Source organism: Coturnix japonica, chromosome 24, assembly GCF_001577835.2.
Source record: "Coturnix japonica isolate 7356 chromosome 24, Coturnix japonica 2.1, whole genome shotgun sequence".
NCBI classification, from domain to species: domain Eukaryota; kingdom Metazoa; phylum Chordata; class Aves; order Galliformes; family Phasianidae; genus Coturnix; species Coturnix japonica.
Genome location: NC_029539.1, coordinates 296,634 through 311,512, shown reverse-complemented (window position 1 = coordinate 311,512; position 14,879 = coordinate 296,634). Strand labels below are relative to the sequence as shown.

Genomic DNA, 14,879 nt, shown 5'->3' with positions numbered 1-14,879 from the left:
TCTCTCTCTCACTGTCCGTGTTTGCTCGGTCTCAGCGCTGTGTGCGCCTGCTCGCTGCGCATGCGCAGATCGCGTTGGCCGTGCCGGCGCTGTGTGCTGCGGGAGCGGCCCCGGCCCGGCGGGTCGGACCGGAGGTAAATGGGGTCAATTTGGGGAGCGGGGGCGATGCGGGGCGGATAGAGCCGGGTCGGGTCGGTTCGGTTCTGTTCTGGGCCGGCCGTGCGGCTCCGAGCCGCCATTCTGTGCATAGCGGTGGCTGTGGGCTCGGTGGCGCTTTGGGCCTCGCTCGGTTCCGGCTCGGTTCGGTCCAGGCCCGTCGGTACCGACCCGCTGTTCCGTGTGCTCCCATAGGCCCCATCGTTTCCCGTCCGTCCATGATGCCCCAGCCCCGGGCCCGGCCGTTCCCCCGTCCGTGCAGCTGATGGTGTCGGGGTGATGCGGGATGGCGGACGGCGTCAGGACCTTCCTGCAGGACCTGGTCAGGGTGAGTCGGTGTGAGCACACCGCGCCGCCGCACCCAGCTCCATAGAAAACACATTGAAAACAGTGTGACACCGACAGATGGATCGTTGTATAGGAGAGCACAGGGCCTGAGTACAGCTCAAAGCACAACCTGCATCGTGTCCCTGCGGCACAGCTGGCACTAAAGGCCAGAAATGCCATTGGGAATCATTCAGGTGCTCCCTGGAGCCTTGTACGGATGTGAGAGTTTGTGGGGTTTTATTTGTGCAGGAATAAGCTTCAGGTTCATACAGTGCGACCACGTGGACTTTGCACGTTCTATGTATTCTGTACAATTACCTTTTATTGGCCTTAGAAATGCTGGCAGGGGAAGACGTGCGTCGTGCCAGGCAGAAGAAATGGGCTGTGAGATCTCCATGGCTTTTGCCAGGGTTATAAATAGAGGAGATTTATGAGACATCACACCTTTCAAGGAGGGGTAAAAACAGCAAAGCTTTGCAGTGCTGTTCCTAAAGATGCTGGAGCGTGATTCAGGTCAGCAGGCCATGGAAAATAGTGTCACTGATCCGAATCTTTGGCCTTCCAGCTGGGACTGGGGCTGGCCTTCACCTGTCTGTAGGACTGGGTGATGCAGATGTGGTCCGGTCCCTTGTGTCTCCATCCAGATCCCTTCCCTGCTCACCTGAGGGTTGGCCAACCTCAGCTGGGACTGTGGGATGAGTGAGGGCAGTGCTGCAAATCCACCTTCATGCATTGGTTTGCATTTATGTCCCTTTCCATAATGGGGAGCAGCCCGTGTCAGCCTTGTCCCACTCCTCCCTGCTCTGGGCATGGCTGATGTGCTGTGCTCGTGTCCGCAGGGAATCAAGGATTCCATCTGGGGCATCTGCACCATCTCCAAGCTGGACGCCCGGATCCAGCAGAAAAGGGAAGAGCAGAAGCGGAGGAGAGCAAACAGTGCACATGCCCAGCGGAGGTTTCATATGGAAGAGAGGAAGCAAGAGAAGTGAGTATGGAGCCTTAGGACTCACAAATCAGGTAGTTTGCTTGTCTTTGAGTCTGTTGAGAGCAAGGAGAGAGAAGCAGAGGGAGAGCTCTGTGCACATCAGTGTGTAAAATGTGAGACCGAACCAGCTGCCATTTGTCCTCGCTCAGGAGCTGTGTCTCTCATTCACATCTCTCCTGTTGCTTTCCAGTGAACCCCGGATAGTGAGCCGGATATTTCAGTGTTGTGCCTGGAATGGAGGCGTATTCTGGGTAAGTGGGAATTTGGGGTGTTCTCTGTGTTCAAGTGCTGTCTGTTTGCCACGTGATGTGGCTCTGGGGCCATGGCACCTTCAGAGGGGTTTATGCTAAAAGTTTATGAGATGTGTTGGGATTTCACTACGCCAGGTGGGAGAATGGAGCACAAGAAGCAAACGTGCAAAGCCTCACCATGAACCCTTGTTGTTTCTTTCCCTCTAGCTTAGTCTCTTCTTGTTCTACCGAGTATTTATACCTGCACTTCAGTCAGTCACAGCTCAGATCATCGGTAAGTGCTTCCCTGTCTGTGTATTAAGGGGCACTGAGTACAAAGGCAAAGCTGTGATTAATTGTTTAGTAGAAAATCAGACAGATTCTGCTGACAGACTGAGGAGGTTCCTGATGTGCTGCTTTCTGCCCATTTCCAAAGGTGACCCTTCCTTACATGGCGATGTCTGGTCTTGGCTGGAGTTTATTCTCACCTCCATTTTCAGTGCCCTCTGGGTCCTTCCCCTGTTTGTGCTCAGTAAAGTTGTCAATGCCATCTGGTTTCAGGTAGGTGACAGGAACGTGGGCTCTCATACAAATGCTGGGTGGGGCAAACTTCCAGGATTAGAGAATGTGAAATCCCATCCTGGAACATCCTGGTGTTCTTAGTGGCTGTTAGCTGAGCTGTTTGTCACTCCCTTTTCCCTGTGCAGGACATTGCAGATCTCGCATTTGAAGTTTCTGGCAGAAAGCCGCACCCCTTCCCCAGCGTCAGTAAAATCATTGCTGACATGTTGTTCAACCTCCTGCTGCAGGCACTGTTCCTCATCCAGGTGAGCTCACAGCCCTGGGGTGGTCACAGTCGCTGTTTGCTGCTTCCAGCCCTCCCTCACCTGCTCTTTTCTCCCGCAGGGGATGATAGTGAGTCTGTTCCCCATCGATATCATTGGCCAGCTGATCAGCCTCCTGCACATGTCACTGCTCTATTCTCTCTACTGTTTTGAGTACCGCTGGTTTAACAAAGGTGAGTGCTGCCTCCTGCAAGTCAGGCCTCTGTACCCAAGTGCTGTCTGATATCTGCACTGATATCAGGCCCAAGGGACTGTGTATGTGGCAGAGCAGTGAGCGAGCCTCTTGGCCGTACTGCACCATCTGACAGGAGTCAGCATAGTGAAGGTCTTTCCCCAGTGTGCCAACTCAGGGGGTTTCTTGGGGGTTTTGTCCTCACCAGGAATTGAAATGCACCAACGGTTGTCCAACATTGAGAGAAACTGGCCCTATTACTTTGGATTTGGCTTACCACTGGCTTTCCTCACCGCAATGCAGTCCTCCTACATCATCAGGTGAGTCTTCGGAAGGGCAGGTTGTTGTCTGGGAGGAGCAGGCCACATTAAAGCCCCTTTCCCAACTTCTGTCCTCCTTTACATCAGATCGATGTCCCCTCCCCCTGTGAGGGTGCACTTCATTCACACAGAACTTTCAGCAAACCCTTTTTGTTCTCCTTCCAGTGGCTGCCTCTTCTCCATCCTTTTCCCTCTGTTCATCATCAGCGCCAACGAAGCGAAGACACCTGGCAAAACATAGTAAGTATTGGCCTGGGGATGCTCCGTGGTGGTGGTAGATCTGGGACAAACGTGCTGAACAGAAACAGCACAGAGAGAACAGGCCCCCAGCACTGGGTTGGTGAGGTGGGAATAGCAGGGCTGGGCTCTCCGTACCCATTAAATTCCCCTTAGCCATAAAAACATGACAAATGCTGTGAGGGCTCTTTGGACACAGGGCGCCACGTTGGTGCGGCATCACTGAGCTCACACCTCTGTTCCCTTCCAGCCACTTCCAGCTCCGTCTCTTCTCCCTGGTGGTTTTCCTCAGCAACAGACTCTTCCACAAGACCGTTTACCTTCAGTCCACTCTGAGCAGCTCCTCCGCAGACCGGCTGCTCTCTCCGCAGCCATCTCCTGCCAAACACAAGGCTGCTCCGGGGCACTGAGCCGCAGCCCAGAGGGGGACGAGCTGCAGCCTCAGGGCTGGAAACATCCTGGGGAAACACAGCACCCAGCGTGTGAGGCTCAGTGTGTCCCAGCACCCAAAGCCCCCCCGGGTGTTTCACGTCCCCGCTGTGAGTTTGGGCAAAGCCTGGATTTTTAACACCTTTGTGAGATACAAAAGCCAGGTTCCCTGTGCTTGTTTTATAGCGTGTCCCAGCCCTTCCCTCGCAGTTTTGTACTCCCTTCCTGTGCCATCTCCCCAGCTGTGGGTTCCCGTGTCCCCTTTATATCCATCCCATGGTGGATCTCAGGTCGGGTTTATAGTCCTGCTGTCCAGCCCCAGCTCTGCTCCTATTGCAGCCCCATGATGAGCGGCACCTGCAGGGCACCGCGCTGCACGGGGAGCCGGCTCCACAGCGCGGTACCGGCTGGTACCGGGTGGTCCCGGGTTGGGTCCCATGTTCGGTACCGGCTCTCTTTGGTTTATCTGCCCATTGAGGTTCAGCTGAGCGCTGCGGTACCGGCGCTGTCCCGTCCCTGCAGTTCCCGCTGTGTCCACACGGTGGCGCTGTGTATCGGTGGCGCTGCTCGCCCTGCAGTTCCTCCCCTGTCCGCACGGTGGCGCTGTTTGTGGCGCTGTTGTTGGTGGCGCTGTCGGTTCCGCTCGGTCCCGGTTGGTTCCGGTTGGTTCCGGTCGGTCCCGGTGTCACCGAACCGCCCCATTTCTGGACTGTTTTCACACTGAGATGTTAAATGGAACAAAAACAACCGATCATCCCGCTGTGTGTGCCCGCCGTCCCGCGTTCGGAGCGTTATGGGGATCGTTATTGGGGTGTCTCGTTATTTTGGGCTGAATTCCGCTGATATCGGCGCTATCTCCGTTATCTCCGTTATCTCCGTCTCGTGGTTCCGGTCCGTCTCGCCCACGTGGCGCGCCCCGCCCCGCCCGCTTCCGGCCACGTGACCAGCCCCGCCCCCCGGGGCTCCGAGCCCGGACGGACACGTCACTGCTCGCCCTTTGCCGGCCCCGCGCACTGCGGCTCAGCCAATCGGAGCGCTCCGTTGGGGTCCCGCCCTCCGCTTTCCGCGCAATGAGCGGCGGGGATGTTTGAGTGGCGTCGCGTCGGACCAATGGGAAAGCGGCGGGGCGGTGAGGCGGGCTGGGGCAGCTGCACGGGGTGGATGGACGGGCCGCGGGGACGGGAACGGAACCGAGGTGACGGACGGGACCGAACCGAACCGAACCGGGGGGGAACGAGGGATGGGAACCGGGAATGGGCCGGGATGGGGCTGAGCTGGGAGGAGCGCGGCATGGGGGCGGGGTGCGGTGTGGGGACGGGCGGCCGTGGGGCTGGGGGGGCAATGGGTGTCTATGGGTGTCTATGGGTGTCTATGGGTGTCAATGGGGGTCTATGGGTGCCAATGGGTATCAATGGGCATCAATGGGTGTCAATGGGCATCAATGGGTGTCAATGGGTCTCAATGGGTCTCAATGGGTCTCAATGGGTCTCAATGGGTCTCAATGGGTCTCAATGGGTCTCAATGGGTCTCAATGGGTCCCTATGGGTGTCAGTGGGTGTCAATAGGCACCAATGGGCACCAGTGGGTGTCAGTGGGTACCAATGGGCAGCCATGGGCTCAGGGCTCAGGGCTGTTCCTGCCTTCAGCCCTCACTGCTGCTGAATCTCCCGTATTTCCCCTGAGGGAGCCCAGGAATGACTCCAGCGCTGTTTCCATGTCACTGTTAATGGCTGCAGGTCACAATCTCTGCTGCTCACACCACCATTCCCAGGTGCTCGGTGTCGTTTCTAAATCTCAGCCTGTCCAAATAACTCCCTGCTGGCCTTTAACTCAGAGATACGGGCCGGGCCTTTATCAGCCCATTCTGGGACGGAGCCTGCAGGACTTTGTGTTGGCTTCTGTGTGTTTTTCCAGTGTGAGTGGGCAGCAGAGCGTTCCTAAAGCATCAGGCTGTTTGCAGAGCGTGAAGCCGTCCATCTCTGCCTGCACTTTCACTTCCTTGCTACCTCACATGTTTTTTCCTCCGCCCAAGGAGGTCGGATCAAACAGCTCCATCACGCAGTGCTACAGGAGCTGTGCAGATCTGTGTTAGGAATCCTGCACTTCACATCAGCAGTTTGCAGCCTCTGTGGGCTCGTTGTTCATCTCTTGTAGCTCAATCAAGGGAAACCAGCCTTGGTTCTTCAGCTGCTGAAAGCTCAGGGTTGTCTTGTTTTGCACACAGACAAACACACACATCTGCCCCAAGGAAGTTCTGCTCGCTGTGAAAGAAGTTGAAGCCTCAGCCAAGATTTGGGCCGACTGATCAGGTGAAGCTCTGGGGGATCCAGGCTCAAGGAGGGGAGGGAGGCAGCAGATGCACGGCAGGGCCCAGCCCCACTCTCTGATCATCCCCATCTCTTGTCTTTAGGTTTCCAGGTGTCTGTTCCCTGCCTTTGATGTGACAATGACCAAGCTGGGCTTCCTCCGGCTCTCCTATGAGAAGCAGGACACGCTGCTCAAGCTCCTCATCCTGTCCATGGCAGCTGTGCTGTGTAAGTCTGCATGCAGGACCCAGGAACTGCCTCCTCCTTCAGTTCTTCCTTAGGTCGCCAAGCTCCCATCTGTCCTTGAAGCGTGACCCAAGTGCACACCGTTATTCATTCAGCACTGGCTCCTTTGAAAACTCATTCTTCTCTTTGTGTTTACAGCTTTTTCCACGAGACTCTTTTCTGTCTTAAGATTTGAAAGTGTCATCCATGAATTTGACCCGTAAGTGTCTTCCCCCCACGCTGTGTGTTTTCCTCCTTGGGTCAGTGGATGTTGGCTGCTGTTTGCTGGGCTGTGTTTGCTCCCAGCAGCCTGTGAGCAGTTGTCAGACCTGTGTGTGGACACAGAGGTGCTGGTGTTGTTGCAGGTACTTTAACTACCGCACAACTCGCTTCCTGGCAGAGGAAGGCTTCTACAAATTCCACAACTGGTTTGATGACCGAGCGTGGTACCCCTTGGGCAGGATTATTGGTGGAACCATTTATCCAGGTAGGCCAGCAGGCTGTGGCTGTGCTAGAACATAGATTTGGGAGGGCAGCAGCTCCCATCTGTTCCATCCTTCTCACCTTTTTGATTGCCCTGCTCCAATTGCAACCCACTGACAGTGCCACGTCAATCCCACAGGGCTGATGATCACCTCGGCAGCCATCTACCACGTGCTGCACTTCTTCCACATCACCATTGACATCCGCAACGTCTGCGTCTTCCTGGCGCCCCTCTTCTCCTCCTTCACCACCATTGTGACTTACCACCTCACCAAAGAACTCAAGGTATGGGGAGGACCATCTCAGTTTTATTCTTTTGAGGCGTATCCGTGCATGCAGAGCTGTGACCTGATGGTTCTCTTGCCCTCTGGTTGTGCTCCCCAGGACGCAGGCGCAGGGCTCCTTGCTGCTGCCATGATTGCAGTTGTGCCTGGGTACATCTCTCGTTCTGTTGCTGGATCCTACGATAATGAAGGTGAGTTTTTATATATGTGGTTATGCTGACATTCAGGGTGATGTGAGCTTCCTCTGACCTCGCTGTGTCTCTCTGCCCAGGTATTGCCATTTTCTGCATGCTGCTCACTTACTACATGTGGATCAAGGCTGTGAAAACTGGCTCTATCTATTGGGCGGCGATGTGTGCTCTTGCCTATTTCTACATGGTGAGCATTCCTTGTCCTGGCACCCAGATATGTGATAAATCCGGGCTTCTGGGGCTGTTCATGGTGCCCTGTTTGGGGAGAGCACATGATCCCAGGAAAACAGGACTTGCTGTTGGACCCCACCGTGCAGTCTGTCCAGCCCTGGAATTGGTGTTTTTCACTTCTCTCTTGCCAGGTCTCCTCGTGGGGTGGCTACGTCTTCCTGATTAACTTAATCCCGCTGCACGTCCTTGTGCTGATGCTGACTGGCCGCTTCTCACACAGGATCTATGTTGCCTACTGCACTGTGTACTGCCTGGGGACGATCCTCTCAATGCAGATCTCCTTTGTTGGCTTTCAGGTGAGGCCTTCCAGCACTGCTTGTCTGTCAAGAAGCCTTGGAAGTTCCATTTTTCTGTGAAGGAAATGCTCAGCACACATCTCCATAAAGTAGGGAGTGCAGCATTTAAAGGGAAGCAGTTGCTCCTTTGTCACCTTTAGTGTCCTGCTATTGGGAATACAGGTTTTGTGGACCTGGAAGCTTCACTTGGAGATCTTACAGCAAGGAATGCTCTCAGTTCATTTTTCATGAGCATTCCTATCAGAATTAAGGCCGATGTGAAATTCCTCATGTCCACGGGGAGGGATTGGCTTCCATTGACTTCAGCAAGTCGTGGCCTTAGCACTGATTTTGCTGAGGTCTTTTTGGAGTGACTCAGCTGCCGTTTCCTTGTGTCTGATCACACTCTCCCCTGCTTGCAGCCTGTCCTCTCCTCAGAGCACATGGCTGCCCTGGGCGTCTTTGGCTTGTGCCAGATCCACGCCTTTGTGGACTACCTCCGCAGCAAGCTGAACCCGCAGCAGTTTGAAGTGCTCTTCAGGAGCGTCATCTCCCTGGTTGGCTTTGTCCTCCTAACAGTTGGGGCTGTGCTGATGCTCACAGGTAGCTCCATTAACTGTGATCCCATTCATGCTGATGTTGCTCAGCATGTTTCACTGCTGGCTTCACCTCTTTCCCTGTTGTTACTGCTGGCTGTGCTGCGACTGACGCTGATTTTCTCCTCTCCTAGGGAAAATCTCCCCATGGACGGGGCGTTTCTACTCCCTGCTGGATCCTTCCTATGCCAAGAACAACATTCCCATCATTGCCTCTGTCTCAGAGCACCAGCCCACCACCTGGTCCTCCTATTACTTTGACCTGCAGCTCCTTGTATTCATGTTCCCAGGTGAGACCCTCGGTCGGTCTCTGGGTTTATTCCATCCTTGCAGCGTGCTGCTTGTCTCCAACAGATGGATTTTCTTTCAGGCTCAGGCCAACCTCACCTGTTTCTCTTTCCTTTGTTGCAGTTGGTCTCTATTACTGCTTCAGCAATCTCTCAGATGCCCGCATTTTTATCATCATGTACGGTGTGACCTCCATGTACTTCTCTGCTGTGATGGTGAGGGCTGCTCGGGTTGGTGTGATGTTGTGGGGCTGAGCAGGATGGTGAGGTCGTCTTAACAAAGCCAACTTCCTTTTTGTTCTGAACTTGCTGGTAATGGCTTTGAACTGAACTGTCACCCGCAGGTGCGGCTGATGCTGGTGCTGGCCCCAGTGATGTGCATCCTTTCCGGCATCGGCGTTTCTCAGGTGTTGTCCACCTACATGAAGAACCTGGACATCAGCCGGCCAGACAAGAAGAGCAAAAAGCAGCAGGACTCCACCTACCCCATCAAAAATGAAGTGAGCGCTGGGGCAGCCCGTGACCGTGGGGAGGAGGAGAGTTGTTGCTCCTGGTGGGGATGGTGAGGGAGGTGCCCTGTCCTCTCCTGCAGTGACACCAGTTTGCATCCGCAGGTTGCCAGCGGCATGATCCTGGTGATGGCTTTCTTCCTCATCACATACACCTTCCACTCCACCTGGGTGACCAGCGAGGCGTACTCATCGCCCTCCATCGTGCTGTCTGCGCGTGGCGGGGACGGCAGCAGGATCATCTTCGATGACTTCAGGGAGGCCTACTACTGGCTGCGGCACAACACGCCGGAGGTAACCGCGCTCCCAGCACAGCGGGTGCCAGCACCCATCTGAGCACTGACAGTGTGTTGTGTTTGGCTGCAGGACGCCAAGGTGATGTCGTGGTGGGACTACGGCTACCAGATCACCGCCATGGCCAACCGCACCATCCTGGTGGACAACAACACCTGGAACAACACGCACATCTCCCGCGTTGGGCAGGTAGGTGCTCCCGCTGTGTGCCCATGGTTCTGGGGCACTGCGGCACCTCACAGCTGTGGGTCCCCTGCAGGCGATGGCGTCAACAGAGGAGAAAGCCTACGAGATCATGAGGGAGCTGGACGTCAGCTACGTGCTGGTGATATTCGGCGGCCTCACCGGGTATTCATCTGATGGTAAGAGCCCGCAGCACCCTGCGTCCCCCCCATACACCCACCACCATACACCATACACCCCGTCCCTTGCAGACATCAATAAGTTCCTATGGATGGTTCGCATCGGCGGCAGCACGGACACGGGGCGGCACATCAAGGAGCACGACTACTACACCCCGACGGGCGAGTTCCGCGTCGACCGCGAGGGATCCCCAGTGCTGCTCAACTGCCTGATGTACAAGATGTGCTACTACCGCTTCGGGCAGGTCTACACCGAGGCCAGTGCGTGTCACACCCCATGTCCCGTTATCCATGGGGCTGTGTCCCGTTATCCATGGGGCTGTGTCCTGTTATCCATGGGGCTGTGTCCCGTTATCCTTGGGGCTGTGCTGGACACACAGCATCACTTTGTGTCCATGGGGCTGTGCTGGCACACACAGCATCACTTTGTGTCCCTGCAGAGCGGCCGCCCGGCTATGACCGTGTTCGCAATGCTGAGATCGGGAACAAGGACTTTGAGCTGGACGTGCTGGAGGAGGCGTACACCACAGAGCACTGGCTGGTCCGGATATACAAAGTACGGGGCTGGGCTGTGTGTGCATTGGGTGAGCATTGGATGGTGCTGCTCACTGTTCTCCTCTGTTGCAGGTGAAGGACTTGGACAACCGCGGGCTGTCGCGGACGTAGATCTGAGCGCTGCCCCGACCTTTGTTATGGAGCTGAGATGTTGGGGGGGGGCTGTTGTTTTGGGTTGTTTTGGCGTCCTTTTGGTTCACTGTTTTTATACCATTGAGTGCTGGGATATGGGACGGCCCCCCCTGCTGCGTGCGGGGGGTTTTATAGCACAGAGCAGCAAGAATCGGGAATCACGGCGTTACCGGGTTTGATTAAAGGGGAATGACCGGGATCCGTGTGTCCGCCCTCGGTTCTGTCCCGTTCGGTTCCGTTCGGTTCCGGTCTCGTGTCCGGTGGGCGGGGCTGGGGGCGGGGCTTCGCTGTGCGCGCGCAGTGAGAGGCGTGACAACGTGGCGCCGGCGGGAACCGTGTTTGTGTGCGGGTCGGTGCGTGATGGCGGTGCCGTTCGTGGAGGACTGGGACCTGGTGCAGACACTGGGGGAAGGAGCCTACGGGGAGTGAGTGCGGGGTGAAGGGGGTGAATGGAGGGGGGGGCCCGGAGCAGCGCGGAGCGGCCGGGCCGTGCGGCCCCGCACCCCCTGCACGGTGCCGGGTTGTTGCGTGGTGTTTGTGCCCCGGCTGCACGCACACCTTGCAATGCAACCAGCCCCTTGCACGCCGTGCACCGCAGGGTGCAGCTGGCCCTGAACCGCCGCACCGAGGAGGCCGTGGCCGTGAAGATCGTGGACATGAAGCGCGCTGCAGACTGCCCCGAGAACATCAAGAAGGAGATTTGCATCAACAAGATGCTCAACCACGACAACGTCGTCAAGTTCTACGGGCACCGGCGCGAGGGCGCCACGCAGTACCTGTTCCTGGAGTACTGCAGCGGCGGGGAGCTCTTCGACCGCATCGGTGGGTGGCAATGCAAGAGCAGGAGCTCCGAGCTGGAGCTGCAGCCCTGCCCTCACTGCTCGATGTTATTGCAGAGCCCGACATTGGGATGCCAGAGCCGGATGCACAGCGCTTCTTCCAGCAGCTGATTGCGGGTGTGGTGAGTGCTGCAGGACGGCATTGCACTGCACTGCATTGCTCCCAGCTGCCTGCACTGCATTGCATTGCACTGCACTGCATTGCATTGCTCCCAGCTGCCTGCATTGCATTGCACTGCATTGCATTGCCCAGCTGCATTGCACTGCATTGCATTGCATTGCATTGCTCCCAGCTGCCTGCATTGCATTGCATTGCTCCCAGCTGCCTGCAATGACCCCATCACCCCCCTGCAGGTATATCTGCACAGCATGGGCATCACGCACCGTGATCTGAAGCCAGAGAACCTGCTGCTGGATGATCGAGGTGTGCCCCCCTACCCCAACCCCCTGCTGTGTTCCACCACCTTTAACTTGACCCTTCCTGCTGGTTCCCCCCCCCAGACAACCTGAAAATCTCCGATTTTGGCCTGGCCACCGTCTTCAAGCACAACGGGCGCGAGCGGCTGCTGAACAAGATGTGTGGGACGCTGCCCTACGTGGCCCCCGAGCTGCTGCGGCGCCCCGAGTTCCGAGCTGAGCCCGTGGACGTGTGGGCCTGCGGCGTGGTGCTGACCGCCATGCTGGCAGGAGGTGGGTATGGGGGCTGTGAGCTGTGGGGTGTATGTGGGGTGCATAGGGGAGGTTGCAGTGGGTGCTTTGCATGGCACAGCGCAGTACTGCATGCACATCGCATCCTTTTGGAGGCAGATGGGCAATGCATTGTTCCTGCCCCCTGTGCCAATCTCTTGTGCCGCCCCCTCTCCCTCAGAGCTGCCCTGGGATCAGCCCAGCGACAGCTGCCAGGAGTACAGCGACTGGAAGGAGAGGAAGACCTACCTGTCACCATGGAGGAAGATCGACTCAGCACCATTAGGTACGCAGCTGGAGGCAGCGGTGCCCCCCACCGCCCCACAGCTCCGACCTGCACCCCATTCCCCACAGCGCTGCTGCACAAGATCCTGACCGAGAGCCCCACGGCGCGAATCACCATCCCCGACATCAAGAAGGACCGCTGGTACTGCCGGCCCCTCAAGAAGGGTGAGGGCTGGGTGAGGGCTGTGGGGCAGGGCTCGTTTCCTGCCCGTGCTGTGCACAGCGTGGGCTCTGTGCTGTGTTTTGCAGGCACGAAGCGCAGCCGCGTGTCCTCAGGTGGCGTCACCGAGTCTCCAGGAGCCCTCCCCAAACACATCCGCTCCGACACGGACTTCTCTCCTGTGAAGAGCGCCCTGGGGTGAGCGGGCTGCAATGCACCTCCCTGCTGCAATGCACCTCCCTGCTGCAATGCACCTCCCTGCTGCAATGCACCTCCCCATAGAGGCGCAGTCCTCGCATCCGTCCCTTTTGCAATCTCATCTCTTCCCTTGCAGGGAGGACAAGGTGAGCTACTCCACGTCGCAGCCTGAGCCCGGCACCGGTGGCACGTTGTGGGACGGCAGCACGGGCAGCATCGACCGCCTGGTGCAGGGCATCAGCTTCTCACAGCCTGCCTGCCCCGAGCACATGCTGCTCAACAGCCAGCTGCTGGGCACGCCGGGCTCCTCGCAGGTGAGCTCCCTTAGGATCTGCTGTGCATCTCCGCAGTGTTTGCATCCTGGCATTACAACCTTCTGGGTGCAGCTTTGCAGTATTTCTAAGGGGCTGCTTTGCAATGCTGGGGATGCCATCCTGCAGCGTTTATAGTGTCACATTGATTACACTTGGGATGCAGCTTGGCAATGTTTGCAGTGCTGGGGATGCAGGCTTGTGGTGCATTTTGGCAGGCCTGGGGCTGCTGTTTCGCACTGTTCTGCAGCACTAACATGCAGCTGGCGATGTTTGCCACACGGGGGTGCAACTTGCTAATGTTGCACAAAGACGTGCAGTACCAGGGACACAACTTGGTGCACCTTCACTCGGGGCTGCATGGGCCACTTTGTGTGCACACAGTGGGGCTGAGGTGTGGGATATGGGCACAGTGCTGCAGCTTTGCAGCCTTCCCGATGCTCTCCGTGCTGCAGAGCCCCTGGCAGCGCCTGGTGAGGAGGATGACGCGCTTCTTCACCAAGCTGGACGCCGACGGCTCCTACCGCAGCCTGAGGGACGTGTGTGAGAAGATGGGCTACGGCTGGAAGCAGAGCTGCACCAACCAGGTGGGGCCGGGCCTGAAGGTGGGGGGGTGGGTGCAGGGATGGGGCTGAGCCCCCCTGACATTGCTGTGCTCCCGCAGGTCACCATCTCCACCACGGACCGGAGGAACAACAAGCTGATCTTCAAGGTGAACCTGCTGGAGATGGAGAGCAGGATCCTGGTGGATTTCCGCCTCTCCAAGGTGGGCGCTGGGATGGGGGGAGCAGTGGGGTGCGGGGCAGCGTGTGGGTGGGGAAGGGGGTGCAAATGGGGTCGCTGGGACGTGGCACTGATGGCTGTGGGGTGCACTGACCAATGTCCCCCTGCAGGGCGATGGGTTGGAGTTCAAGAGGCATTTCCTGAAAATCAAAGGCAAACTGAGCGACGTGGTCAGCACGCAGAAGGTGTGGCTGCCCCCACCCTGACCCCCCCCCTCCCTCCTCCTCCTCCTCACCCCCGCAGAGCTGTGCCCCGCAGTGCAGTGCCATGGGGTCGGGCAGTGCCATGGGGTCAGCCCGGCTCTGCGCCTGCTGAGGCTTTTATGGGTTCAATAAAGTGGGATCTGAGCTCTGTGCCATGTTGGGTGCTGTGGGTGCGGGTGGGAGCAGACTCAGCCCCGTGTCCTGCAGCTCCGTTCACTCTGGAACCGACTGATGGTGCAGAGTTTCCTTTGAGCTCAGTGGCCCCACACAGCCCCATCCACAGCCCGGAGCTGTGGGGGCAGCTCAGGGTCTTTCCCCCCTCCTTGCCCTCTCTCAGGGCGGCAGCTGCCCCACTCCCAGCCTCTAATTGCTTTTCACAGCGCTAACGAGCCCGGAGCTGCCAGGGGTTGTTAGCGCTGGAGCGAGAGGAGTGCAGGGATTAACCCGGGCAGCACCCCCATCCCCAACCCAAAAGAGCATCCCCCAGACCCCACCCCGAGGTGCTCATCCCACCACTCAGCCCTGAACCCACCGCTCCCACTGCTGGCATCGGTAACTGAGTTGGAAAAAGCCTCTTTCCCTTATTTTCCCCATTTTCCAGTGCCCCCCCCCCCCCTTCAGCCGAGCAATTAACGGGGCCTTTCGGGGTTCTTTAATTGCATATTTATATTGCAGCCGGGAGCGAGACCCTGGCAGCGGGCGAGGGGCAGCAGGAAGACGCCGCCCCGACCCCGTGTGCTTTTCAGCCGGGATTAAGCAGCGTTAATTGTCCCGGAGATCACAGATTGCAGCCGGGGATAATTAGGCTGAACGCGGGGTTTTCTGGTTCACTCCCCCAGCGGCTCCCGGTGGGCACAGATTGGGGTCTGCAGGCAGAAAGGAGCTTTGGGGGCACCCTGAGAGTGAGGATTGTGGGGCTGGGAGCTGAGGGCTGTTGTGTAGAACAGTACAACTCATTGCAGCAGTGGGATGTCAGTCCTGT

At 57.5% G+C, this 14,879-nt stretch overlaps 3 protein-coding genes across 5 annotated transcripts; all 3 read left to right on the top strand.

Annotated features, from left to right (window-relative positions):
* Positions 1–32: 32 nt before the first annotated feature.
* Positions 33–4,452, top strand: EI24 (EI24 autophagy associated transmembrane protein). Its single transcript, XM_015884055.2, has 11 exons — positions 33–134; positions 352–484; positions 1,323–1,468; positions 1,659–1,719; positions 1,927–1,993; positions 2,135–2,259; positions 2,406–2,525; positions 2,605–2,716; positions 2,924–3,035; positions 3,201–3,275; positions 3,523–4,452. Exons 2-11 carry the CDS (start codon positions 443–445, stop codon positions 3,680–3,682), a joined length of 1,020 nt encoding a protein of 339 aa, XP_015739541.1. The 5' UTR covers positions 33–134; positions 352–442; the 3' UTR covers positions 3,683–4,452.
* A 317-nt stretch (positions 4,453–4,769) lies between these two features.
* STT3A (STT3 oligosaccharyltransferase complex catalytic subunit A) lies at positions 4,770–10,630 on the top strand. Its single transcript, XM_015884050.1, has 19 exons — positions 4,770–4,896; positions 5,926–6,010; positions 6,112–6,235; positions 6,392–6,452; positions 6,598–6,719; positions 6,855–7,000; positions 7,100–7,190; positions 7,271–7,377; positions 7,553–7,717; positions 8,119–8,299; positions 8,427–8,582; positions 8,704–8,795; positions 8,924–9,079; positions 9,194–9,382; positions 9,455–9,571; positions 9,642–9,744; positions 9,817–10,005; positions 10,185–10,300; positions 10,372–10,630. Exons 3-19 carry the CDS (start codon positions 6,148–6,150, stop codon positions 10,408–10,410), a joined length of 2,118 nt encoding a protein of 705 aa, XP_015739536.1. The 5' UTR covers positions 4,770–4,896; positions 5,926–6,010; positions 6,112–6,147; the 3' UTR covers positions 10,411–10,630.
* CHEK1 (checkpoint kinase 1) lies at positions 10,599–14,047 on the top strand. 3 transcript variants are annotated; one of them, XM_015884052.2, is made up of 12 exons: positions 10,599–10,856; positions 11,030–11,253; positions 11,328–11,392; positions 11,625–11,694; positions 11,772–11,960; positions 12,139–12,243; positions 12,312–12,407; positions 12,492–12,600; positions 12,737–12,914; positions 13,367–13,498; positions 13,576–13,677; positions 13,805–14,047. In XM_015884052.2, the coding sequence occupies exons 1-12, from the start codon at positions 10,621–10,623 to the stop codon at positions 13,898–13,900; spliced, it is 1,602 nt and encodes a 533-aa protein (XP_015739538.1). In that variant the 5' UTR covers positions 10,599–10,620; the 3' UTR covers positions 13,901–14,047. The 3 variants fall into 3 exon arrangements, with proteins under 3 accessions (XP_015739538.1, XP_015739537.1, XP_015739540.1); XM_015884051.2 differs by having other exon boundaries at positions 12,312–12,600; XM_015884054.2 differs by having other exon boundaries at positions 10,741–10,867; positions 12,312–12,600.
* The last annotated feature ends 832 nt before the right edge of the window (positions 14,048–14,879 follow it).

Coding starts and splice junctions, on each gene's coding strand:
- STT3A (XM_015884050.1), top strand. CDS start 6,148: ATGACCAAGCTGGGCTTCCTCCGGCTCTCCTATGAGAAGCAGGACACG. Junction 7,191..7,270: donor TGGATCCTACGATAATGAAG/GTGAGTTTTTAT, acceptor CTCTCTGCCCAG/GTATTGCCATTTTCTGCATG. Junction 9,383..9,454: donor TGCGGCACAACACGCCGGAG/GTAACCGCGCTC, acceptor GTTTGGCTGCAG/GACGCCAAGGTGATGTCGTG.
- EI24 (XM_015884055.2), top strand. CDS start 443: ATGGCGGACGGCGTCAGGACCTTCCTGCAGGACCTGGTCAGG. Junction 3,036..3,200: donor CAGTCCTCCTACATCATCAG/GTGAGTCTTCGG, acceptor TTCTCCTTCCAG/TGGCTGCCTCTTCTCCATCC. Junction 3,276..3,522: donor AAGACACCTGGCAAAACATA/GTAAGTATTGGC, acceptor GTTCCCTTCCAG/CCACTTCCAGCTCCGTCTCT.
- CHEK1 (XM_015884051.2), top strand. CDS start 10,621: ATGACCGGGATCCGTGTGTCCGCCCTCGGTTCTGTCCCGTTCGGTTCC. Junction 12,601..12,736: donor CCTGTGAAGAGCGCCCTGGG/GTGAGCGGGCTG, acceptor CTTCCCTTGCAG/GGAGGACAAGGTGAGCTACT. Junction 13,499..13,575: donor AGCAGAGCTGCACCAACCAG/GTGGGGCCGGGC, acceptor GTGCTCCCGCAG/GTCACCATCTCCACCACGGA.